Source organism: Dermacentor variabilis, chromosome 8 (genome assembly GCF_050947875.1).
Source record: "Dermacentor variabilis isolate Ectoservices chromosome 8, ASM5094787v1, whole genome shotgun sequence".
Taxonomy (NCBI): Eukaryota; Metazoa; Arthropoda; class Arachnida; order Ixodida; family Ixodidae; genus Dermacentor; species Dermacentor variabilis.
Window position 1 is genome coordinate 106930983 of NC_134575.1, and position 25874 is coordinate 106956856.

Sequence of the window (25874 nt, forward strand, 5' to 3'; positions counted from 1 at the left end):
TTGCCGATGAGCAGATGGATTGTCAATTCTGGAGGCTGTTAGTCTAACGTGAGATAGAGTTGCCTTCGAGCATTTCTGTTCCAGTGTATGTACATCACGCCAATTTTATAATAATGTGAGAGTGTTTACCAGTCAAGCCCTGTATGGCCGCATGCGTCTATGAACAGGAGTGTTTGCGTACCACGTGCAAAGCTCTTGCCATCACAAACCTTGTCTGCAGGCTGTTCCCACACGCTCCTACCACCTTCGTATGCAAATAGCAGTTGTGAACTCAAACAAGCTTTGCTTCATTTAGATTCCATACAGATTCCAACATTGTGTTGGACCTGCGGCTTTTAAAATTGCTGTGTGTACCCTAAAGTTGGAGTTAAGACATTACCACATTTTTTTGTTAAGCAGCTAAAATAGTGCACAGCATGCACCTTCTTGTATCTCTCGTTGGTAATGTGCTGAAAAAAAAAATGAAAAAAAAATTTCACTGCACAGGTTACCACACAGCATGCAGACCTTCGTGAAGTGGCTTGTAGAACCTATTATCCACAATTAATGATGTGTGTGTAGGCCAATTAATCGACGTCCTAGCACCTCTAAGCACTTTCTTTCCTGTGGCCTTTGTCCCTGGACACAGCTCTTCTGTACACAGTCCGGTTCACTTGCTTCAGCACAGATGGTAGATTGCAGACAAATTTTCAAAACTTCAAATTTTTCTCTTCTGCATAAGAAAGGCAGGTGACGGAGATGGCTCCAAGCTCTAAAGGAATGGGACAGCCTTTGGCACTAGTTACTTGCCGCAACTACCATGGGAATGTCAAAACCGGTTTATTCACACGATCAGCAACGAAAGTACACACGCACATACAAAAAAAGAAAAAGGCAATGTAAAAACTCGCAGCAGTTTCACCTTGTTTACCAGCATGTGAGGCTTTTCTCCGACAGCGCTCGACCCTGCTGTACATAATCGCGTGCTCGCCATTCATTCAGTGCCACTAGGAAATGAGAACTCGAGAAATGACTACACAACACTCGATTCATGGAGTTTCATATGTCTAGAGGGAAAGCTGGCGCTAGCAATTTGAGCATGAAGCAGCCAGTTGTGGATGGCTCTGCTAACCTGGTGCACTTGTTTGTGCAGCATTCACCACAAGTGTCGACCTCCTTTGGCTGGTCACTTAGCATGATAATAAAATGGCTGTGTAAATGCACCTGGCAAAAAAAAAAAAAATCGCCACAGCTGTACTAAAACATTCCGTACAAAATTTATCCGTAGAAATGACAGAACGCTCGTAAACAGCAAGTTCTTCATGAACTCCAATCCCCTGTGCATTCAAAGATGCTCACAACCAACGGCAGTGCAAGCACACCATTATGAAATGGTTCCGTAGAAGAGTTGTGTATAACATCAAAACATACTTCATTCTGCACTGTTTTGTCTTAACAGTGCTGAATTGCCAAGATAGAAAAAAAAATTCGGCAGACACACTTACGACTGCTTATGTGTGGGAATGCGAAAGCATTGTAATCCCTTTGGTAAAAAAATTTTTTTTTTCCGTGCAAACTCTCGCCTGCCTTCTAACTGCACCTCGGCAAGGCCAAATCAAAATGGGCCGATTGTCTCAACATGCTCGCTTGCCCGCAAGGAGTTCATAACGCGAAGGGCCACTCAGCGGCATTGAATTAAACATAAATGTTTTTTATTTTATACACTCATTTATGCACTCGTGACATGGCGCCACCTCCTCGCCATTGGCTGTGCCGTCACGTGCCCAATGGCACACGCACTAGGCAACACCTTTGGTCGGCCAGATCTGTGGAGCCTTTGTGTTGGGGAAGCATGCTCGTCTCGCACCCCGGAGGCTTGGGTTCGATGCCCACCCAGACCGAAATTTACCAAGTGATCTTTTCAAAGCCATTGATCTACTTAGTTTACAGCAACCTCCCCGAGAAATTAGACATCAATTGGAGTATCTTTTCATGTGGTATTACTCTTTGCCGTCGGCCATTTTTGGTACCATCATTCGGTCACGTCGCCGACTACAACGCCGGATTTTCGCGCAATGGGGCATATAATGATTTTGCATTAATAAATCTCCTAGAGATGTAGAACTGAATCCGTACTCCAGCACACGAGTCCAGAAGTGCCAATCCGAGGCCACTCTTGCAAGCATCCTCACAGTGGTTGGATCTACTGCAACACCAGCTTTCCCTCTAGTATGAAGCTCTATGGTTTGATCGTTTGGCTATGTGACTACTTTAAGCGGGGATGCAGCTTTGGAGTAGCAACTTCACATTATTCGACAACAAAAATTGTTTTATACTTGCATTTGAAGAAAAAAAAATTTTACAAAACCTTGGCCACCTATGTGGCTAAGGCTGGGTACCAAGAGCTACACTGACTAACCAGAGGATGTATTGTGCAAGGATTATTTTTCTTTGAATCCATTAATTTGTTACCACGCATCGCAGTGCTTGGTCGATAATGACAACTGAGGTTTCGACTTGTGCCAGCCAATGACGAAGGACAAAAGCGATGAATAATGAGAACCGTTACACGATTCAGCTCCAGAGGTCTATTTCTCCCAAATGCCCCAAACTATTTCGCCCAAAATGCATTAAGATGATCCTGACTGGAATGACTGCAAACGTTTGTAAATGCCAATGACTGCAAAACAGTAAGAGGCACGTGTCTTAAATGAAATAAAATTAAAGCAAGAAAGAAAAGGAAGTAATAGAATAGTTGTTTGTGTCGCTAATCCTTTAAAGGGGCAATTGCCATGGTCGTCAAACTATTCCCAGTTTATTGTTCTAAGTCAGACTAGAGGTGGTAGTATCGCAACACAAAAATGCACATAAGAAAAAGGGGGGGGGGGCCCCTCCGCACGCAAATTTACCCAAAATTTCAGTTGTAAATCGATGTCCCTAAACCCTCCCGACTGACAGAAACCTCCATTCTTGCTTTACTTGTGCAACATCAAGTATGGAACCTGTAGAAACTCTTGGGTTGAGCACGAAGACGCACGAGTGGAAACGAAACCGTGGCTATACCATGCACATTGACCACGCATAACGCACTTCATTTCGCTGCCTGTCGGATGTTGCGAGACTATTGCATGGTACAACTGCAACAAAGAAATGCAAAGAAGAAAAGGAAAGAAAGGAATTTCTGCTGCACAGAATGCATTCGAATGTCGCCTGCTTGCTGTGGAACGTGTGCGGTTTAACATGCAATACGTAGTACGAGCTGAAAAATTCGTTGTTGTGACCCCTTTAAGCTCATTTAACTATGTTTTGCATTTGCTGCACTACTGCCAGACATTCAAATGAATGTCTGGCAGTCCCATTGTGTGTCCCAATGTCTGACAATGCCACTGTGCACGCTAACGTTTTGTCGCATACCCTATGTAAAAAAAAAAAAAATGCAGTTTTTAGCACCAGATCAAACACAGTGAAGATGTATGCAGCCATCTCGGTACATATCTACCTTTACATACACTGCCATGCTAGAAGGTTAACTTATCTTTGCCTATGCTATTGAATTAGACTGCAATTAAGAGTGTTGCAGATCAGACGCTCCGGCATGGCTTGATGTCACTGAGCCGCATCGCACTTAGTCAATGGAATCGGCAATTCAGTGTGTTGTGTGGATCTAACTTAACAAGCATGACTGCAATATTAAGAGTTAGAATTTTGGTAAGCAGGAACATTAAAGCTACTACTGCTGCTGCAGCAATTTCTACAAAGATTAAAAAAGAAAAGGTACTGAAGTTGCAGCCTCCAAAGCTACCCCCCCTGCCTTTGGCAAAAGAAAAGGACATGCCCTTTGTAACCGGCGGACAACACTGAAAACACAGTCACCTAACGTATTCGTGCAACAGGAAGCTCCGCGATTTAAACAAAAGATTTTCGGGGCACAAGTGTGGTAATCGATGCACACTTCACAACCGGCTCGGCACCACTGAACTGCTACAAGATTCCACAATGCGTTTACGTATTGCCTCCCTCAAATCATGAAAGCCAGCTGTCTAGCCAGAGACACAGTGTTAAATGAAGAGACGATTTGCATAATTCTGTCAGTCGGCTGTCCCGCAACGATAAAGGCTACATTTTTTGCTCCAAGTGTGAGGTGCTTAGAGAGAAAATCGCCATTGTAGAGGCATTGGTCAGTGTTGCAGTGGTGCTAACACACTTCCTTGCATTTCTGAATTCCTCCTAATCTAGAAATTGAGTTCTGTTGATGACCTGCGTCTCAGAAAAAGCTGTCATCCCCTCCGTTCTTTTTAGAAAAGACGCCCCACTCTCTGAACAGCCTTAAAAACGGGAAGTAACCACCAGAAATCTAAGTATTGAGAGGCGTAACCCACTTGTTGAGGCCAGATGGTACGGCCCTTTCATTTTTGAAAAGGAGTGCAGGAGTGAATCTGTGAATGTGACCTCTTTACTGGATTGTATTGGACTGTTCTGTGGGTATAGCTATGCAGGGAAGCCAAGTTCCAGATTTCTGCAACACGTCTGTACCTGATTCTGTTACGTAGCCCGAGAAACTACCCTCACCTCCTAAACGTTGCTTGCTGAAAATATTGCACAAGCATAGACCACCTGCTTTTAAAGGAAACACTTGACCACGCAGGCAGAAAATACAAGAATAGACAAAATGTACAAAACACCTTCCTTGCCTCCTGATGCCTCCCCAGTACCAATTTAATCTGTGATAACTGTTAAACAAAACTGTCACAAACATAGTAATGCCACTAACTTAGTTAATCTTAAAACATAATGAACCATTACAAAGAGAAAAAAGCTTTACTTTGACAACTTGCACACAGGCTATGCCAACATGCCTCCCGTGAGCTACATGACGGAAGCGCACAACTGTCCAAAGGTCCAGCCAACTTTCAGGAAGATATCAAATATGCACCAAAAACTGGCCAAAGACAGAAGCTGCAGCACTGACATAAGCCATTCCCATCTGGACACGTAAATTCTGCCATATTGTCAAATTTGCCATCTTTTGAGCCAATTGGCTCAGAATGCCAAGATGATGGAATTTGACAACACAGTGGAATTTGATGTAGTCTAAACAACACTTCGTATTGTGATTTCCTTTGGCATAAACAGCAGTTCTGAAAATCCACAACAGGTCCTGCCATGACCCATTGCAACTTGGGGACGACATTTCTACCAATCCGATTCACCAATTTTCAGCATAGTTTTTCGAGTATCACTGAAACCTCGATATATAAAGAAAGAGAGAGAGAGAGAGAGACAGAAAAAAGAAAGAAATGTTTCACATTTTGTTAGCATAACTGACTGTACATGTAAACGCAAACCGCCGGACTAAACTTGGAGAGGTCAACCGTAAGACTACCGTCGGATCTTAATATCAGCCTTTTTTTCACAGAACACATGCATCAGAGCACTTCGTGTTGTGCTTGCACATACAGAAGGCGAAAGGACACATCAATAAGCAGCACAGGAACTAAGGAAGGTTATCTCTCAGCCATGCAGCAATATCAAAGTGTCCCTAACACATTCGAGCAGAAATTAAACTAGATTGGTAGCTTGCACTCGTTCTGTCGATCTTTCCTTGTGTGGTTTGTGTTAATATACACGGTCAACCATGCTAAAGGCTCTGTTATACTCCAACTTAGGGGGAGTGTGTATGCTCGTCACGGCAACACTGCATCGACGAGATGACTACAATCTGCCGTGCCAATGCAATGAATGCGACCAGCGGCATTGGATGCGCTTGGATGCTGGCAGGGTGGAGGCGGAACACTCTCTACTTCGATGCCGGTGCGTTTTTCCGAGAATGCAGTGTGCGCTCTCAATGGCAGACGCTGCTGGACTTGGAGACAAGGCCTGCAATTTGCAAAACGTGCGCAAACAGATGCGATCCCAGCGCGGGTGCATGCGCCACGTCGGTTGCCCTCTGCACACGTGCTGCGGTCACTGGGCACCAAGGCATGCCACTGGAGTAGCTGTAGCCGGCCGAAGTTTACAAGACCGAATTTCAGGCCGGCATTGTGCAACTGGGCCAACGTAACCGGGGCCAGCACACGTACCAGGAATGCCAGAATATAACAGCGCATTAAGAGAATTTCACCAACTAGCTCACAAAGATTCCCCAGTGAAATATACCACTTAATTTCTTTTTTTCCTAGTGGTTGCTTTTTTGCACTCCCTTGTGACACTGCTCAAGCAACAGTTCGCCCTAATGCCCTTTGCAAAACTGTCCCGAGAAGGTGGCATCCTAGCCAGTTGGCTGCTCCGGTGAGGATGTTGGCCCTCTAAGTGTGAGCCTTTGGCAAGAATGCCCACGAAAGAAGCAGAGTCTTTTCGTTCGTTGAATTCACATTGCCAGATTGCCGCTGGCGAAGATGTTCTGCGGGTCGACGCTGTGCTTCACGGCTCGGAGCATCTGCAAGCCCGTGCTTGATATTGTTTGTTCGAGCCAGCGCTTTCGGATCTTGCCAACTGAAAGAAAGCAGGGCATAAATAAAGAAGTTGTCCTTGACAAAGGCTTAAGAGAGCTTGCTCCTGCATATATGCACGAGCAACTTAGCTTGGGAACTCCAAACACACCTAAATCGTGCAACCCACCCACTTGCCCTTTTATCCACATGGCCAATACAAAGCGATGAAAGAGTCCAAAAGAAAAAGAAACAAACATGTTAAGCAAGCAAGCTGATATTTGACTGGCATAGGAATGTTTGCATTGCTTGAGCAGCGTGAAACACTTGAGCTTGAACCACAAGTAGATTAAGGAGCACGCAATGAGCATAGGAACAGAAAGTGATAGGCACAATGGCAACAGAAGGAAGGACAGCAGTACGAATGGAGGACAAACGGAGGTAGCCAATATTCTAATTGGCAATGAGAGGGAAAAAAAAAAGGAGTTGGGCAGGCCATGTAATGCATAGGGCATGCAGATAACCTGTGGTCTGTGAGAATTGTACAACATGTACAAGGAGAAGGGAAGTACAGTCAATGACAGCAGAGAATTAGGCGGTGTGACAACGTTAGAAAATTTGCAGGGGTGGGGTAACCTGGTGCAGACCAAAGCTAATTGGCGACTGCTAGGAGAGGCCTTCATTCTGAAGGGGACATAAATTGGGCTGATGGGTATCAATATAGCACCGGCCTGATCGATCGTGTTTGCTATCGTTCTTACAATGCCAATGCTTTGTTCATGGCATTAACGAAGCGCTCCTTGCAAAAGCTGTGCCACAAAGGTGCATTCTGCCTGCCACCTATCTGTAGGTTCACCTAAAGTGAAACATGCCTGCCGTTTTCTAGTCCCAATGGTGAATCATTTTGAGGGCTTGCAACGATGACTGTGCCACTTTGTGCATTAGAAGACTTGCGTGCTCGTTCCAGAAGGCCGCAGAGCCCATGCCAGGCTGAAATGCCAGTTCTTGTTTGATCACTGATGCCAAGCAGCATTGAGATTGGTCAGTCCTTCAATCGGGAATGCTGAATGCCAACAGCTTCCTTCCTATCGCGGAATAATCATACTTAAGTTGTTCGCCTTGAGCGAGACAGCTATGGTGCCTGTGGCAGGCAATTCCTCACCCTTTGCTCCATTACAGAACAGTCCCATATGAGTATCGCACATGTGAGATGAAACGCCGGTGACCTGCTAGGTTCTCGCTGGTGATCTGTTCCAAGAGCCACAGTTCTCTTAACACTATACAGTGCCCACATCGAGCCCCTCTGTGACCAGCTCCCTTAATGCAATGAAAACCAATCTTGAAGGCCACACTTTTGCTTGCTGCAGCTGCTGGAAGCTGTATCATGGCCCCATTGTATTGAGTGTGACCTATTAACATAAAAACCAACTTCAGTAAGGATGAGCTCTCACCTACAATCTATTTAGGAGCCCAAGCTTGGTAGCTTTTGTACACACCTGCTACTCTACATACATAGCTATACTGACTGGACAGTGGTACAAGGTACCACGAGTATAACTGGTACTACGAGCTGCAAAAACCTGTACGTATGATGCCCGATGTTAAAAAGCTGGCTCCAGTAGCTCAGATCATAATTTTTCAGGCACAAAGAAAGCATAAGAGGGTGCATCACACTACCTCCATGATGGTGGGAAATGCTGCCTCCACAAGCCAGGATCTCTTCTCTCGCTGCCGCCTGAAAAGAAGCAGTGGGCACCCAGTCACCCTGCATCCTGTCGTCACAGTACCAACGACACCGAATTTGGCACGCGGCTGCATTCAAGCAACAGGCGATAGAAATACATGCACTGTGCGACACCTGCAGTTGAAGGGATGTTCCACGTCCACTGCCTTTGCCCTGAGTGGCACTAGCTAACACTCCCAGGACTAGATGTAGGACACAAACAGATATTCGGGACAGTATACAGTAACACAATGTTAGCATAATGATAATACGTAAGATGTAACTTCAGGCCCCACTTATTGCAAGTTGTTTGTTCACCCACTTTCATTTTCTTTCTCTTTGTTATTTTACACTTGGTTATTTTCCCTTTCATTATTCCAAGCTTCATTATCTGCTGATGTGGTTGCAAATAATAATAATAATAATAATAATAATAATAATAAAGAAAAAGAAATGGAAGCCCTCAGTTTCTCTTATACTTCTTGTTCATGTATTATAACAAGGCTTATGCTCCAAAGCAGCTGGCCTTGCTGGCTGTGGCAGTGTCGGCATGGAATTCTCACCTCGATCTCCTCGTACGCATGCACGGGGTCAGCGACCCCGGAGTAGTTGAAGGCGAAGTAGAAGTAGACGCAGGCTCCCGCGTCATACGTCTGTGTCACGCGACATGAGGACAGAGGAGGTAGCGACACCCCGTGATTGCGAGACTCTCGCATGATGACGTCCTTGACGTTGCGGCACAGGTCCACCACCCTGCGAGCAGGCGATGCATCAGGCTGAACAAAACGCTCAAACAATGGTGTCCTTACACAGCAAACGGGTCGCCAATAGGTCGCCAACCGCCTCTGTTAAGATTAAACTGCACTGTTTAATATCCTGAAGCTGCACAGTTAGCTATGATGGATGTCATAATAAAGGTCTCCGGATTAATTTTAACCGCCCAGGGTTCTTTAAGGTGCACATGAGCATTTCGCCCCAATCAAGATGCAGCCGCTGCTGCAGCAGCTAAGAAGCGAACCCGTGACCTTGTGCTTAGCAGCAAAATGCCGTAGCCACTCAGCTGCCAGGTAAAGAGGAACATGTGGGTGTGACGTAAACACCAGCACGTTCATTGAACCAGGCGGCATTGAAGAAACAAGCTCACAATTTGCCATATAAGGAAACTAGCTGTAGCTGACGCTATCATCACAACTGTCTATTAATTTGAAATGATCAACGATTCCCGAGGGCATCAGCTTAGCAAGACTGCAGACAGAATGCGACACACAGACAATGCAGACATAGCCTCTGTGGTCTTCCTAAGCCAACACACTCCAATATGAACTTTCATCACTTCAACAAGCCTTCCATCCTGTTGATTGGGAATGCTTCAGTGCGACAGTCATTGCCACACATACCACTGTTAATTTAAAGGTAGTTTGACAAACATACTTAATTTGACTAACACAGAGCTGTAGGCACACTAATGAACTCTGCATGCGAGGCTATCAGTACACCCTGTACACAACTTTTGTGAAGATTAAGACGTTGGAAGAATATCAGGTACAATATAAGGTGGCCACTTTGTGTAGTCTAGACATGCCAGTTTACGCAGCTTACAGACCGGCGATATGTGTTGCAGTTAAGAAATACTGAAGGGAAAATGTTGTTATTGCAGATAGCGATGTTTTACTTCAATTAAGAAAGGCATTAGCCAAGACAGTGACTCACTCTGCAGGGGTCGGGAAAAGACCAAAATTACTGAAAGCCATCAGCATTTTGCAGGACTTATTGCTGACCTAAGAACTTCAAGGGCTATGTACGATAAAAAATACCTCGGCCCGGCACTGGGCTCAGCATATATCCTTGGCACAGCTGACTTTCACTAGTTGAACTCTAACCTACATAGCTTTTCAGTTAATTTGCATGTCCCTGCCTATGCAAATCAATGCAATTGCATTGTTATTTCGACTTTCAGGCCATTAATGCTGTCATTGCTGTTGCAGTCTGCACATGTTGATTGTACTAGGATGACACTGTCAGGGCGATTGATGTCTTGCTTCTTGCAATCTCTATGGCCAGTGTGTGTTAGGTGAGCTGTCCAAATGAAAATGTGCATTAAGCTTCTTGCTATTACTGTAAGAACACATCTATAGATAAAGATACTCTCTCAAAAGAAGCAGTGCAACCCCATTACAATGGCACATCAAGACTGAGAACTGGGCTACTTAGCGCAAATCTATAACTTGGGAAGAAGAAAATAAATGGCACAATATAAATGCAGACAAAGAACCAAAAAACGACAACATAAGTACTGCATTGTTGCCTTTTAGTTACGTCTCCAAGTCTTTTGCACTACTGTTTTCAGTAAAGTGGTGGGAAGCAAGAAGGCGCCATGGGCACTGCAGTCATGCGAGCCTGTTCTTTTATGCTAACGGTGTCTAGGGATGGGCAGTCATCTTTGATGGCTGCGATAACGGCGATTAGCACTGATGAATACCAGAAAGCAGCACGACGCGATACCGTCCCAAACCAACTGCATGTTGTTTGTTTTTCATTCGTCTGGGTGGATACATAAGCTTTCATTGTGGTTCAATACACGAACACATCCTGTACCTGCACAAGTAATTTGCAAGAGTGTCCTTTCCACCTAGGGATGAGGTTTGTTTAATGCACAGCTGGTACTCCTTGAAGTGAACTAATTCGGTGTTCTAACTAACATGCGTTGCACAAAGAACAACCAGTGCAGTAATGAACTGGTCCTTTGCACAGCAACATACCTGTCCCAAGGTACAGACGTCTCAAATGATTCGGCGACAACGCTGAAGTCCATGCCCAGGTCCTGAAGATGAGAGTGCATAAAGAGAAGAGATAATGTGTCACAGAATGTTTTAAGATTCTATATCTCGGTAGCCCAACATGCTCTGATGTGCATGACAATGGTTTCCTAAAGATTCTCAGAATTTATTACTGCCTCTGTCGTGCTGAGACCTCCAAGTGTGCTTTAGTCGGTACACATCAGAGTAGGTGAACACAAAGTGTTGCGATACATTACCTTGAAACATGCTTGAACTTTATCCATATGTGCCCACACTTGCTTTGCGATTTTATTTTAGAAACTTCAACAGTCACTATAGTTTACAAACAGTCTTATCTGCTTGGACAACGATCCAAAAAGATAGGAAAATAAATGGCTCATATCAATTTTTAACACCATAACTAGTGGGCAGGCCTAGGCTGAAAGTTGCTCATCAAGGGATCACATTTACATATGTCAACGTGGATATTCTTGGCAGCCAACGACACCTAAAGAAAAAAGCGTAATGAAGTGAAGGACAACAGCACTTACTCTGATGTAGGCGATGACAAAAGTCAGCATGTATCCCCGTAGGCCATTCTCTTCTCCAGCAGCCAAGCCACTACCAAAGAAAAAAGAAAAGAGATAAAGTAAGTGGCTTGAACGATGCAAAAAAATATAGTGCGGATCCCACATACTGTGAGAATCTATGCATGCAAAGCTTTCTGTGCTGTTTGCTTTGACTGACGATAATTAGCAGCGACATTGATGACAAGCATTTAATTTCTTTAGCCTTTAGTGCAATACGAGACTGTTGAATTGATATTAAACATTACCTTGCACGCACCACCACTGCTGTTTATTTGTGCGGTACACAGAACACACAGCGAGACGTGTTCGCTTGAGGCATTGTTGTGGGCCATTGTTCATATCATCTGAGAAGGTTAGCATTGTCATTGCCTTCCATTGCCTTCCACTTCACAACATGGCAGGAATATGGGACTGTGGCGGAACCCATAATCTCGAGCAATGCAATAGCCATAAAGCTACCGCGGCAGGCATAGAAGTGTTGATTTGATGTGCGGCCATTTCCACAGTGTTTTAATGCAGCTTTACGTTTGCACGCCCTACATCAATTGTCCACATCACAAAGTTGCATGGTGTTTATTTTTCACAACTAGCAGAAATACCGTGCCATACCTTGATCTTAAATTTGTCTAGTAGTAGCATATCCTTGCCTTCTTAAGTCTACGTCTCCTTTTCTGTCTCCAGCACTCCTCCCCCCATGTATGGGATGTGCAAGCAAATAGTGGCAAGGATGCTACTCATTCGTTTTGTGACTGTGTCAGTTCCTACCCATTCTCTGCCTCCTCTCCCTACCTCCTCTCTACCTCCCATCTCGACTGTTGCACATTAGTACAAAGGTAAGCGCTGCAGCTTCTTGCAATGCTTTTGTGGGAGGGTCACGGATTATTGCAGCCATCAAAAGGGTATTGTGGAGACACCCAGGGAGCTCCACAGGGCATTGTAGCGATGTGACCAAAATTTCCAAACGAGTTTCTCGTGTCGCCTTTCCTGTCTGCCACACTCCTGCCTTCTATATGTAAGCTCTGAATCACCTCCTGATGCGTCAAGCAAGACAGCAATGATAACAGCAGCAGTGGAAAGCTCGAAGGAAGAGGCAAAGGAAGGTGCAATGAACCTACTCGTAGCACACATAGTAAACAGGAAAATAAATGTCAAACAAGTAAAGCACGTAATCCGAGCACCAATTCAGGTGAAGTAACATGACACACAAATTTAGGCATGAGTTTCACAGTGAAACATGTTATCTATCACACTAGTGCCACATGAACTGATGCTACCATTTCAACATTTGGAAAGTCGCAACGATGCACATCATCCCAAAAGCTTCAGTGAAAGATGTGTCATCGTCGTGTTGCTGCTATCATCATCATAATTGCAATCACAGTTATGTCATCATCATCACTGTTGAGTATAGAGTGTTGCATATATAAATAGGAGTTCCAGGCGTATCTTATTTTGTTGTAGCGCAAGCTGAACAAGGTCAACAGAAAGGCACATCTGACATACGCAGCGCTTGTTCAGCTTGCGCTAAAACAAAATAAGGTATGCCGTACCAACAAGCCCCCACAGCTATCCTCATAGATTCCAGGTGTGCATGACTTGTCCAGCTAAACCGCTGGCTGATTTCTGCTCAAATTGCACACACAAGTAGTATTATGCAGTGCATTCAGTTTAACATCACGCTTGCGAGCACTGTCTTCACAAACAATACAGCTAAAGTCATCATGTGCACTAATCATCTGCCCGTCATCTGTATCACTAAAAAGAATACAAATTTGCTGCACTGAAGCAGCAGAGGTCATGCACAAACCGACCGGTAAGACTAGAAGAGCACAGCGAGCATCCAACTGCGTATCCACTGAACTCGCACAAGTTTGGGTGGGAGGCAGCGAGTGCAATTGAATTCACAACATTCATTCATGCTGCTCCCCCCCCCTTTCCCACCCCCACCCAAGATTAGCAGCAAAGCTTCATGTTTTCTAAAAAAGTTTGTACCATACAACAACAGGCCTTAAGGGCAGGAAACTTTCCTTTATTTTCTATTTTTTGAACAAGATGAGCAAGCAAGTTTGCTCTGAACATGCTACCAGAGCTGACAATGCTTGAGAAGGAGTGAACTGAAGCTGCTCACCCATACTTGGCTGCAATCTCGTACACTCGCCTCTCTTGCATGTCAACATCCTAAAAGGGAACGCCACATTGCATTCAAATTAGAGTGCACTCAGTGAGCAACCTCGCAGCAATATGAAAGGGAACAAAAACATTGCTTTCAAGACACTGTAGCAGCTAAGCAGACATTTGCAGCACTAACATGCTCAATGCCGCTAAATGTTAGAGGGAGAGCTACCTGCTGCATGTTAAAACGTCGCTGTCGAATTCGCACATCACGAGCAATTGTCTCTCGAAGACAAATGCAGTGTTTCCAGTCATATTGCTGATGACTATACATGTTCATAACATTCACGCCTGGACTGTTTACCTTGCAGATTCAAAAGAGAAATATGTCAGGAAGACATGTTTTTATCACACATTCTAGGATTGTGAAACTCAACCACATGCATAGTCATTCATTTGTATACACCCTTAGTACTTCTTTTCTGTTACGTGATGTACAATATTCCTGTACAATATCATACCGAACTTTGTATATGCTTTTTATCAGAATAAACTTCAAACAAGAGAAAATGCCGAGATAGTGCACACATTTTAATGTATAAATATTTTTCTCCAGAGCATGAAATTGACTAGCAAAAGCTTTTGTATGAAAGCTTGCATTGCTCAAATTTATTAATGTTGAATTTAAGATCGAGTCTTTCAGGCATTCCTAATGTCTTGATTCACCAAGACTTGTTGAAAATCTGAATTATGTAATTGCAGTACTTCTTGTGCTAAGCCTGTGCGAAATTTCCCATCTACACAAAATCTTTATTGTGTAAAAAAGAAAGTGCACATGAAACCCAAGACTCAAAATCTGGATTGTGCAACTAAGGAATTAAAAAAGAATAAAAAATTGTCTGAAACCTGCAAAATTTATGTAGCGATAATTTGCCATCCACCTGATGGTAGCAGAATGTAATGTAACGTAACATAAAATGACATAATAGAGATTCTCTGTCTCTTTTTTTTTTTTCTTTTCTACACAGAAGCAACCTAAACTGTGGCGCACCAATCAAGCCCGTGACCTTATGCTCTGCAGCAGACACAGAGTAAGACATTTCGGAGGTGAAACTCCCGTCAGCGCAAGCGAGCGTGGGCGACCAGATAAAGTCACAATTGTTGTATGTGCCGACGGGGCCATATACAGTGGCGGCGCCATGCGGCGCGTCGTAGAAGCCGCGGCGAAAAAAAAAAAAATGCAGCGCCCGGGCACCGGCGCGCTCTCAACGGCAGTAATTTCTTTCCAGGCCACCAGCACGATAACAGCTCCGCGGGCTTGTGACCTTTTCTGGTCGCCGCAAACAGCGGAGTTTCCTCTCCTAAATGTTTCCTGCTCCATGGCAGCAGAGCATCTTAGCCACTGAGCCACCAGCGGTTGCGCTTAGGTGCATTAGGGCATAAATGACATGAAACTCACCAGGCAACCATTCTACCTGTACCAAAGCATGGAACCACATTCATGACATCCTGAGGGCACTAGTGTAGCCCCCGTAGGTATTCGCCACAGCACTACCGCTGTCCATATTTGCCCCATGTACTATGCTCGTTTCATACATGGCAGGTGAGACTAGAGCGAGTTCTCTCACTGTTTGCATCCACAGCCAAAAGATAGCGCGTCTCATACGAAAGAAAGATAAAGGTATGCATCATGCAAGTCAATGTAACCTTAGGTTTAATACTGTTACGTAGAAAAATAAGATGCAATTATTACAGAAAAAGCATTGCACATCTGTATCCATTTGTCCCCAAGTGAATGGACAGCCATGCTTCTGCAACCACACGGTTGACACAACGGCTACAATGCACCATCTGTGCTTGCAACCAACACACCATATTGCAAGCACAATCACAAAGGTGCCCAAATAACACCCTGTTTGACACAGCCTCAGGCCCACAAGCAAAAGTCATCGCAGATAAAAAATACAACTGCACTGAGCAGGGTGCAAAGCAAGACTCCCATTACGGTGCCACTTGCATAGCTTCTGCAGTGCTGACTGGCCAAGTATAGTCAAAATTTGTTATAACGAAGCCACGTCTGACAAAAAAATAGGTTCATTAGATCCGAGCAGGAGGAGGAGGAAAAACTTTTATTGGCCCAGGGATTTTTATGGTGGTTTCACCGCTAGGTAGCCATCAGCCCTTGGGCTGCGGCAACTTCCTCGGCTCGTGCACTGTTTGAGATCTGGATGTTCGGCTTGGAGCTGAGCAGCATGGTCTCGTTATAAATATACATCTGCTACACAGTGATAGAAGTCAGACAATTTTCTATTTACTTCGTTATATCTGATGATTCAATAAATATGTATTCATTATATTGAGGTTCAAGCGGACAGCATTACCGGTCTTCTATTGTTGCGTTTTTGTGAAGCATGTGAAAATTTTGAAACACCACTACTGTATTTACTTGCCTAAGACTGACCTTCGTGTAAGGCTCACATCCCACTTTGGAGCACGAAAGGTTGAAAAAAAGGTTTCACAAAACATTGCACTCGTGTGCTGTTTAATTTCCACAAGCCGTTACGACTGCACTAGTTACTGTCCTTCTCCTCCTCCTCCTCCTCCTCATAATAATAATAATAATAATAATAATAATAATAATCACCACCACCACCACCACCACCACCACCACCACCGTATTCAGAGATCAAACGGCGACAGATCCAGTGCACTTCAACGGTATCCGGTTGTGCTGTGATTTCCTGTTTAGCTGCATTGCGCTTTCGGGCGCATAAGAGGGCATCGCTCCAAAAAATTAAAAAAGCGTGCACGTGGACATCTATATATGCAGTTTTGTTCGAGACTGTCAAAAGCTTTCAGGCGACAGGAGTCTCAAGCAGTATGGATGACACGGAACACGACCAGGTTAGGGAACAAGCCAACGAGGCGAGTTCAAACGAGGAAGGCAGCAAAAGCGACATGGGCAACTGAATGAAAGTGTCCATAGTAGGCCACAAGCGATTGTTCTATTCAGCATAGCAGTCCGAGCGCAGTTCAAGGCTTCAATGAGCAGTTATAAACCTGCCTCGTGCAAGGCTCGCACCCTGTAAAATAAATTTTTTAAATGTGCGAGCATTACATCAGTAAACACGGCATCTTGTTTTGCAAGGTACACCAATGCTAGCCCTACGCATATTTTGCGAGTGCCGAGTTTTTGGCAAGGCAAGCAAAAACTTCTTGAGCCCCTCCTGACCTGCTTGTTGCCTTCAAAGAGCAGAGTGGTCACGCAGATCTGCTCAGGATTGAAGCCCTTGATGCGTGTCACGTAGAACTTCTTAAAGCCGTCCCACAGTGGTGCGAGGAGTGAGGATGCCTCGGGCTTGAGTGCTTGCCCTGGCAAGAGACAGGTCGTGCATTGTGACCATTAATGAGGCAAAGCCAACAATAAAGCGAGGGGGGGGGAGGGGGAAGAAAGAAGCACTAAGGAAATGAACTGTTCTTTTTAGTTGAAGTGTAAATATATAAGGTTAATTTAATTGAAAGAGGGCAACAAATCTTGTCATAAGTGGGAGCCATACCCAAGAAGGTGGACAGGATAACAGCCGCTGTGGTAGCTCAATGGTAGAGCATCGTATGCATAATGCAAAAGATGTGGGTTTATCTCCCACCTACGTCAAATTATTCTTTAGTCCTTTTAAATTTCCCTTTACTTTATCATTCCTACCTTTCAATTACAAAGAACAGTGTATTTCCCCTATGCTTTCCCCACCTCCATTGTCTGTTTGCTTGTTGTTGCAACACGGTCGTAACTAACTAAAGATCAAGCCCCTCGGTTCCACCTAATCTTCTCACTTGTTACCATCAATGATTTTAGTATGGTTTAATGTCTTGGAGTAATATATGCACTGTTAAACCTCGATATAACAAAATGAAATTCACACTATATTGGAAATTTTTAATTTCACAATCTTAGCTCCATTGAAAACCACATTGCATTTGTTGCCACAACTCAGTGAAGTAATTTTACTCCCCAGTTTTGGTACAACAATGCCCGTGCACATCACACGCACGAATCGGAGTGTGTGCGGCAAGCTCAGGTAGAGCAAAGAAAACTGCCCAGCGCAGGATTTATAACTAGAGCCGAACCCACTTATAACAATATTCAAGTGCCACGAAAATTCCGTTGCTATAGCCGATAATTGTTATAACCAACTTGCACGAAAAAAACAAACGAAATGGGGAATGGCAGAGCTGTTGTGAGGAAACTATAAAGGCGGGCAGGGGCACTGGCCTCCCTGCCACCTTCCTCCATCTGGCTGCCGATTGTGTTCACTTTTTTAACTGTTTAACTCTGCTTCCTGGACGCTCCGATTGCTTGTAACAAGCCGTAGCTGTCGACATTCAAGAATGGCACTGCTATAACTGCAAAGAGGGGTCACGGGTGGCGATCGACATGTGAGCGCTGAGGCATCGCTTTGGTGGCCCTAAAAGGGGCCTTTCAAAGAATGCAAGAAGGTTGCCATGGCAGCCTGTTAGCTCGAGAAATTCAGAAGGAATGCTGGGGGCAAGATCGCCACAAGCATCTCGCCACCCACGTACTTCTCACTGGCTTGGACGAGAAAACCCCATGCCCGTCGGCCTTGCTTGCTTTATGCAAAGCTTGCCAACATCCTTCTCGAAGGCATCCAAGTAGTGCACAGAAGGTTCCTCACGAAAACGAAGGCCCGGAGGGACTCCCGTGAGGACAACGTTGAGGCAGCCTGCTCTACCACGTCATCGCTGCCACCGTCATCGTCACCATCCAATGCAAGCACATTTGTGACAATTGCCTCATTAGTTCGAAGCACTTAAGTGTCCAAATCTATAGCAGTGCACTTTCTTTTCACCGGCAATGTCGTACATTGCCGATAATCAGCAGGCGGACCAGCCATCTTCCATTATAGCGGCGGGTCAAACGAGGTTGAGAAACTACATGGCTAGGAATGACTTTGACACAACCGACAAAGATAAGCGCGAGCGACTCAATCCGCATGAGGGGCCAGTGAGCAATTAGGCCAGTGAGTGAGCGCAGGTGGCACGATCCATTTGTGTTTCGGAGGGTGGTGCGGCGTAGAGCTGTAGGCGCAGCCCATTCGTGTTCGGAGGGGTGGAAGGGCGACGGGAGAGAGGCGCATGAGGCTGGAGATGCTGAGAAGGCTGGAAAATGAGTGTGTGGCGGCTGATGGGGCAGCGGGCCACCGTGCAGTGGCTCAAATTTCTCTTTTTCTTTTTGAGGATTGCGAATTTTATTAACTTTCGGCATGGACACCCAGTAGCCAGACTTCATCGTTATAACCGATAATGCGGTATGGGGGAATTGTAGTAAGCGGGTTATTTCACCATAGAAAACATGCAAAAGTTGACGGTGCAGCAGTTTCTCATTGTTGTAACGTACATATGGTTAAAACCGGTAATGTTATAAGTGGGTTTGAATGTAACACAAGTACTTCCATAATTTCACTGCTTTCTATTAAAGTGCCGACAAATGAAACAAATGGTAGTTCAAGGTTCATTCCTGTGGGATCTAGCTGTAGCTTAATTCAGACAAACATCATCGCCTGAAAATAGCCTGAACAGCCCAATCGCAGTACAGAGCTCAAAACTGGAGACATACGGTAAGATGAGGCACACAATCTGGCATGCAAGGCGCCTGAAAGACAGCGAACGCTCCAACTGTTGAAATCTGTTGGAACGATTTGAAAATTGTTGTTGCGGGAATTATAGGCTAACATGTCCATTACTTGCTAGCTAGGCACTATAAAGCAACACATCCCACTGGCAAGTGTACGCACTAGCCCAAAGTGATCACTTGTGCCAAACGGCCCAAACCCACATGCAAACAGGTGACAAGGGTGGAAAAGATCCCTGGCTGTTGCTATAACTGGTCGTACCGAGGATGCGATGCCAAATTGCACCTTGTGTCTCCTGCTTAACAGCACAGTTGACACGGTATAAATCCACTCACCAAAGACAAACTGCTGATTGTCCATGAGACGTATGGAGGCCGGACGAATGTTCTGCATGTGCAAGGGGACGTGAAAGGTTGGATCAAGATACAAGATGACAAAGGTGTCTAGTAAATAATTTTCTTTTTCAGACTTGCCCGACTTTTCTAGCAAAAATTCTTTGAATTTCTAGAGAAACTTAGAAAAAAACTTACTTTTCATTGTCCCACCTACATACTTCCGACAACTTGCGTGCGTCTACAATGCGGGCTAAATGTGTGCATGCCAGTGCAGCATGTAAATTACACTGACAAAATTATCGAGCAGAAAAGCAGATTTGGAGTGCTGCGAGGTGCCTAAAAGCTTTGCAGGGTGTAACTGACCTACATGACTGTGTGCAGCTTGGGTAGTTTACTTGATCATTTTCACCGACTTCAATGATTTAAAAAAAAAATTATTTTCGCGGACAATTCCCCGATTTTCCAACTGCTCAGAATTTCGTCTGGCTTTTCCAGGACACATCCTGGATGTTACAGGCACACAACTGTGGTCTGTCAGCCACTGCTGTTGGAAACTGTCTTGGAATCAACCGGAACAGTTTCAAAAACGGCAACAGCTTCTCAACGCGTAGGACAATAGACAACAATCATGTGTGTGGCGTGTATGTGGGGCAGTGCTCACCTGCCGGGTGATCTCCTGCAGGAAGGCGACACCCGGCTCGAAAGTGGGGAAGACGATGGAGCCGTAGCGCTGGCACTCTGGCAGCGGTCGCACCTTCAGCACCACCTGGGTCACCACACCCAATGTGCCTGCACCCCCCAACCGTCCAAAATTAACGCCACCAAACTTCTCGATTCTCTGTAGAACTTTGTGTGCCCAGTGTTTCATAAAATGCACTTATGGTTACTACGCACGCTTTTTAAATTTTCTTTTGCTAGGTGCAAACACCAGCAGGCTTGGCAAGAAGTCGGCGCAGACATTGTGGGTGGACACTTGTAGCTGGTCCATGACAAAAATTCACAATAGCGATAGAGGTGAAGTTGCCTAGAACTGCTGCGCTATTTAAAATGTAAGCAAGCATTGGACGTGCGTACTCGCACAACAAGCTGCAAGTGCAGCCTTAGTGGCTTTGCTTGGCTTGTTCCGTGTTAGAGCACGGCTCGTGAATAATGGATAGACTAGACTTCGCTAGATTCAATGCCAAGAAGGTGCCGGCAACATGGCTGATGACCATGCTGGCGATGTATCAAGCATTAAAATATCGCTTCTTCTGCTTGACTCGGCAGCCAAATTAGCATGCGGTCATGTAGGCCAAGTCTGACGTATTGAATGGCGCACTGTAAGGTGTCCAACATTTTTGACGCCCTGATACTTCAAGCCTGCAAGGCCAGTGGCGGTGCCACAAAGCTTCCCAAACAATTGGGCACGTCCGAATTATCGGTGCTCGAATAACTAGTCAGTGACTGCATTCCTGTACGTAACTGTAACCAGTGAAGGTACGAGCGCACCTTCCGAGCCTAGCACGAAGTGGTGCACGTCGGGGCCGCTGGAGATCCGGGGCACCTGGCAGCTGCGCTCAACCGTGCCGCTGGGCGTGACCAGGCGTACGTGCACCACCAGGTCCTCAATGTTGCCGTAGACATTCTTCTTCATGCCGGAAGCCCGTGTTGCCACCCAGCCGCCGAGCGAGCTGAACTCGTACGAGTCAGGCTCGTGGCCCGTGCACAGGCCGTGCTCTGCCAGCTGCATCCCGCATTCACAAAGATATGAGACGCTGCCAACAGCCTGTGATGCAAAAAGACTTGCAGGCCTCTAGGCAGAACCTGCTGTGGTGAACGGTAGGTTGTAAAGTGATCTCTACTGCCAAATCTTTTGAACTGCTCGCAGGAGGTCCTTGTGGCCAAAATCTTCCATTGATTACTCGGACCATTGTGCCAAATGTTCCTTCAAATCTAATTCACCCTTTGCCTTTGGCAGCCTTTCAGGATTGCTAATACGTGGAGTGCGGTCTGCTGTTAAAGGGAACACTTTATTGTGCAGCCCTCATTTCATTGGTGCTCTAGTTGCAAGCACCGGCTGAAGCTGTGTCAATGCACTGCGCAGATGTGTAGAAAACCAGTGCTACCAGCCACAAGTCATCTGCTGCATCACCGGGCACGCTTGCCAGAAGTGTTAATTCTCACGTGCTCAACACTGAAGTGTTCCATTTATCAGCGGATGGTACTGTACAAGGATGGCCACGATGCTGCTCCATGCACTAAATACTGCAATAATCTCAGTGAATCCAGAACTACTAGTCACTGCGGCTATGCATTCAAGCAGGGACGGCAATATTTTTATACAGTTAAAGGAATGTCGGCAAGCTAGTGACATATAGAAACACGTCTACTGGAACAACAGTCAAACACTGCTTCCAGCAAATGATTGCACTTTGCATACTGCCAGACTTCAATTCTGCAATTAAAATATGTTCCCTAATGTTCCGAATCGACAAAGCCAATTGTGGAATTTTGTTCGTTAATGATCCTACTGGTAATCACTGCACAAAGCCTGATGAATCTTCACCGCTGGTAGTATAAATCAGGGTCAGCAAAACTGATGACTTTTGTCTTGAATATTTTTAATAATTGAAAGACGTTGCTAAAACACCTGGTACAGGAAAGCTGTCATTAACAACAGCTGTCTACTAGTCAGCTGTAGTGTTGAAGCATAGAAATTCTGACAAGGGCTCACAGCTCTCAGTTTCATAAATATGCCAACACAAAGCAGCCAGCTTGAGAAATGTGTTCTTGTTAGGATTGCAAAAGCATCCACTGTTCTACTGCTACCACATTTGCCCCACAATCTCCCTAAACCACTTCAAGATGCTTTCAAAAACGTGAGCTGGCTTGAATGGTCTTTCAAAAATCAATAAATTTAGAGCCGCCAAGCTACAACAGTAGATGACAAAGACATAGCAACAAACAACCTTCAGTCTCATCACCAAGACAAAGACTTTTGCAATCTACCAAGATGCCCAGTCTGCTCTCGTCAACTTCAGCCTCATCATGTGCGTATGAATATGCATGCAGTAATTATAAGAATGCTAAAGCGCAGTGTCAAAAGAATAAAACATTGAATAGCTAAAGACCTCCTCTTTAGTACACAAAGGAAACAAGAAAAGGCAAACTCGTGAAATTGCATTTTCCTCTGTTCACCTGTCTCTCCAGATCTTGGCCAATGATACCAGCCTCGATGTTCGCGGTCATGTTCACCTTGTCCACCCACAAGATGCGGTTCTGCATGAAAACAGCTCGGTGAGTGGGATCCTGAGTCTATATCCACGCAGTGCAAGGCAGAATAGGCATTGTAGTGGGGGCAAGTGTGCAAGCAGGCAAACCATGTCTCACATACCATCTGAGATGTGTCCAGCGAAACAATCATCCTCGCCTCTCCAGCTGGGCATTCAAGGGCACCTGACACACTTGTGCCACCTTTGGGAAAACAGAAAACTGGCGTCACATATCTGTTTTTTCTCAGAAAGAGGGGAAAATATCAACACTCCCACACTTTTTCAGAACCATACCGATTAAGAAACGCAAACAGAGAAACTGTCCTTGCTTGTTTATCTGTGTCCACACGATCTAATAAGCGCTATGGTTCTAGTGTTTTTAGACCCAGGACCAACTTCCACTACAGAACTCACCCATTTCTTAAAGACCACTCCAGGAGTGTTTACATATGGGTAAAACATACAAATGATGAACGGTTGGTGCTAACCATGCATTTTCCATATGCTCATGAATCTGTTCTCCTGCACTGTTTTCTTTAAAGTGCAGAACTCCCATGGCAAATAGCTATTAAGGTTCAACTAGCGATGACTTCATTTTGATTTCACAGCCTTTCTCACACGGCACTTTTCTGGAGCTGTTTTTTTAAAGACCTGTATAGAACGAAAGGTTTCTTGGGGCGTATAGTGCAATATAGCCACTTAAAAACTGCATTACCTAAAGAGGCAGCCATTGCTTGTACAAGCAGTAGCTATACTTAACAAAATCTGACTATAACAAAGCATAATTACTTTAGGGCACACAGTGCAACATCACAGTTGCAGCCAATCTGCATTCAGTGATCATGAGTTTACTGAGAAACTTATTTCTAACAGCACTTCCAAGATATACATTTTCGAAGTGTACCAAAATATACAGTGACATCTCGCATAGCACCTAAGATAGGCTCCCTGGGAAAGGTATGCCTTGAATGTCATTGTAGTCACTGGCACATTGTGGGATGGATAAACTAGTGTTAGGATGTCTACCAAGTGAACATGCCTGCAGCTCAAATTGAGTTCCATGCAACAACTACGACTAGTTTGCTAATGTGCTTAGTTACGATGTTAAACAGCAAAGGTTTGTTCAATTAGCTAAATGCTTACAGTGATTTTTCTAGCACATTCACTTCTTCAAGGGATCCAGCTTAAATTGTGGAATTCAGTAATTATTGTAAATGATTGTATATATATATATATATATATATATATATATATATACACAGAACATTTGTACAGTCTTTCAGAAACAGTACAAGTAACTGGTTATCTCCTAAACTTTTACCTGTGCAGTTACCTCAATGCCAATTTCTTTTATTATCACTGTGCACCTGTGCTAGTTATCACCAGCTAAAACTTATCACATATGTCCTCTTAATTACAGCTGTTACAGAGGATAAGCTCAAACGCTAGGGAAGCCCCAGGTTGTGTCACGGGGAGGACAGTATCCGATGGTATTCTGCATCAATTCTATGTCCTTTGCGTGCAAACACTTGTGAAAATCCGCAGTACTATGACAATGTGCTTAGGTCTGTTTCAGCACGGCTGTGAGACAGATATCACCATCAAGAAAGGCAAGACCCAGCGACTGACCAATCAACTGCATTGTATGTTCCAAAGCAAACACACGAGCTATGAGAAATGCTGTAGCAGTTCGGGGCTCTGGATTAATCTTGGCCACCTAGAGTTCTTAAAGGGACACTAAAGGCAAATACTAAGTCAACGTGGACTGTCTAAATACCTTTCCAGAAACCTTGCAACGCTTGTTTCGTGCCAAGAAAAGACCTAGTTTATGAGAAAATTGTATCTGAACGCTCCGAATGCATTTTTTTGTAATTCAAATCTCCCGCCACTCGACCGGGGGAGTGGTGACGTTGCATACGCCATCACCACCCTTTGCTGCCGTCGGTGAGTAAAATGGCGCCCGACAGACGGCGGCACCGAGAAAAGACAGAGTGGCGGATTCGCCGCTGCAGCTGCTTTTTGGTCAAGCGGTGTAGACCGTTCGGGCATCCCACGAAATCACATGGAAGTTGAATTCTCTGCTACTTACAGTCTGTGCGAGTTTCGCAAGCCAGCAAAACCAGCGCAGCGCTACGTGATCAGGAAAGTACTGAAATGCGAAAGCGTGGGCAGCGCCAAGTCAAGCGAAAACTAAACCTTTCGACCGCCTGCGTTGTTATGAACGGTAATTTCAAAGAGTTCTTTTTTCTAAATATGAAATGCAACTGGACAAGTAACATTTTATTTCATCTTATAACACAATATGAGGATGTTTTTTGCGATGAGTAGTTGAGTACTATTGAGAGAATTTAACTGAGGAGTGCTTTTGCCATTGGGTACATGCTTGAACGTCCCGGGGGAGTCTCTAATCATGTCCTGCATTTACCTCGATTTCTCGATTATTAAGGCTCTGTTCGTGATAATATCGACGCCTTAGAGATTCTCGAGCACTAATCTATCACTTTAGCCTGACTTTGTAATTGCCTTTAGTGTCCCTTTAATTATGCATTGAAGGAGCAGTACACAAGAGCTTTTGCATTCTGCCATCATTAGAATATGGTGGCCATGGCCAAGAATGGAAACTATAATTTGTGTGTTCAGCAGTCAGAATGGCAGTGCTCTTCCGTCTGTGGGGATGCTAGACTCTCACGCATCCCCTGATGTTCTCCCTGCACGGCTCTTTCGTCCCCTGTAATCTGGCTTATCCACATAGCTAAACGTCGGTGGCAGTCGGTGTGGTTGCAGCTTACTACGAGAGATGGCGCGAGTGTTGTGCTGCTGATGCCACATAACGGAGGAGTTACTGGGGCGTCAAAGGAAGTAGGCTCTCCCTCTTTGGCTTGGGGTCGGCTAGCTGTGTGGAGGTTTCGCGTGTGCGTCCACCGTTTCTGGGACCATCCTGTAAAAGGCTTAAGAGCAGGCTGCCGGAACGGACGAACACAATCGTTCGAACACGCCAGTATTCACCTGACCGTACATGCAAACAATTAGG

At 44.9% G+C, this 25874-nt stretch overlaps 1 protein-coding gene across 2 annotated transcripts in view; it reads right to left on the reverse strand.

The window, feature by feature from the left end:
- Window positions 1–802: 802 nt before the first annotated feature.
- The window catches only part of Agps (alkyldihydroxyacetonephosphate synthase), a 161979-nt gene continuing 136907 nt past the window's right edge, over window positions 803–25874 (reverse strand). For both annotated transcript variants that reach the window (XM_075702721.1, XM_075702720.1), the window contains 12 exons: window positions 22966–23045; window positions 22770–22850; window positions 21081–21315; window positions 20254–20381; window positions 19593–19644; window positions 16842–16981; window positions 13626–13675; window positions 11459–11528; window positions 10890–10951; window positions 8694–8883; window positions 8085–8142; window positions 803–6471 (listed from right to left, as the gene is read on the reverse strand). In XM_075702721.1, the coding sequence (XP_075558836.1) occupies window positions 6347–6471; window positions 8085–8142; window positions 8694–8883; window positions 10890–10951; window positions 11459–11528; window positions 13626–13675; window positions 16842–16981; window positions 19593–19644; window positions 20254–20381; window positions 21081–21315; window positions 22770–22850; window positions 22966–23045 (1271 nt within the window). In that variant the 3' untranslated portion in view covers window positions 803–6346. The remainder of the gene's footprint in view (window positions 6472–8084; window positions 8143–8693; window positions 8884–10889; window positions 10952–11458; window positions 11529–13625; window positions 13676–16841; window positions 16982–19592; window positions 19645–20253; window positions 20382–21080; window positions 21316–22769; window positions 22851–22965; window positions 23046–25874) is intronic.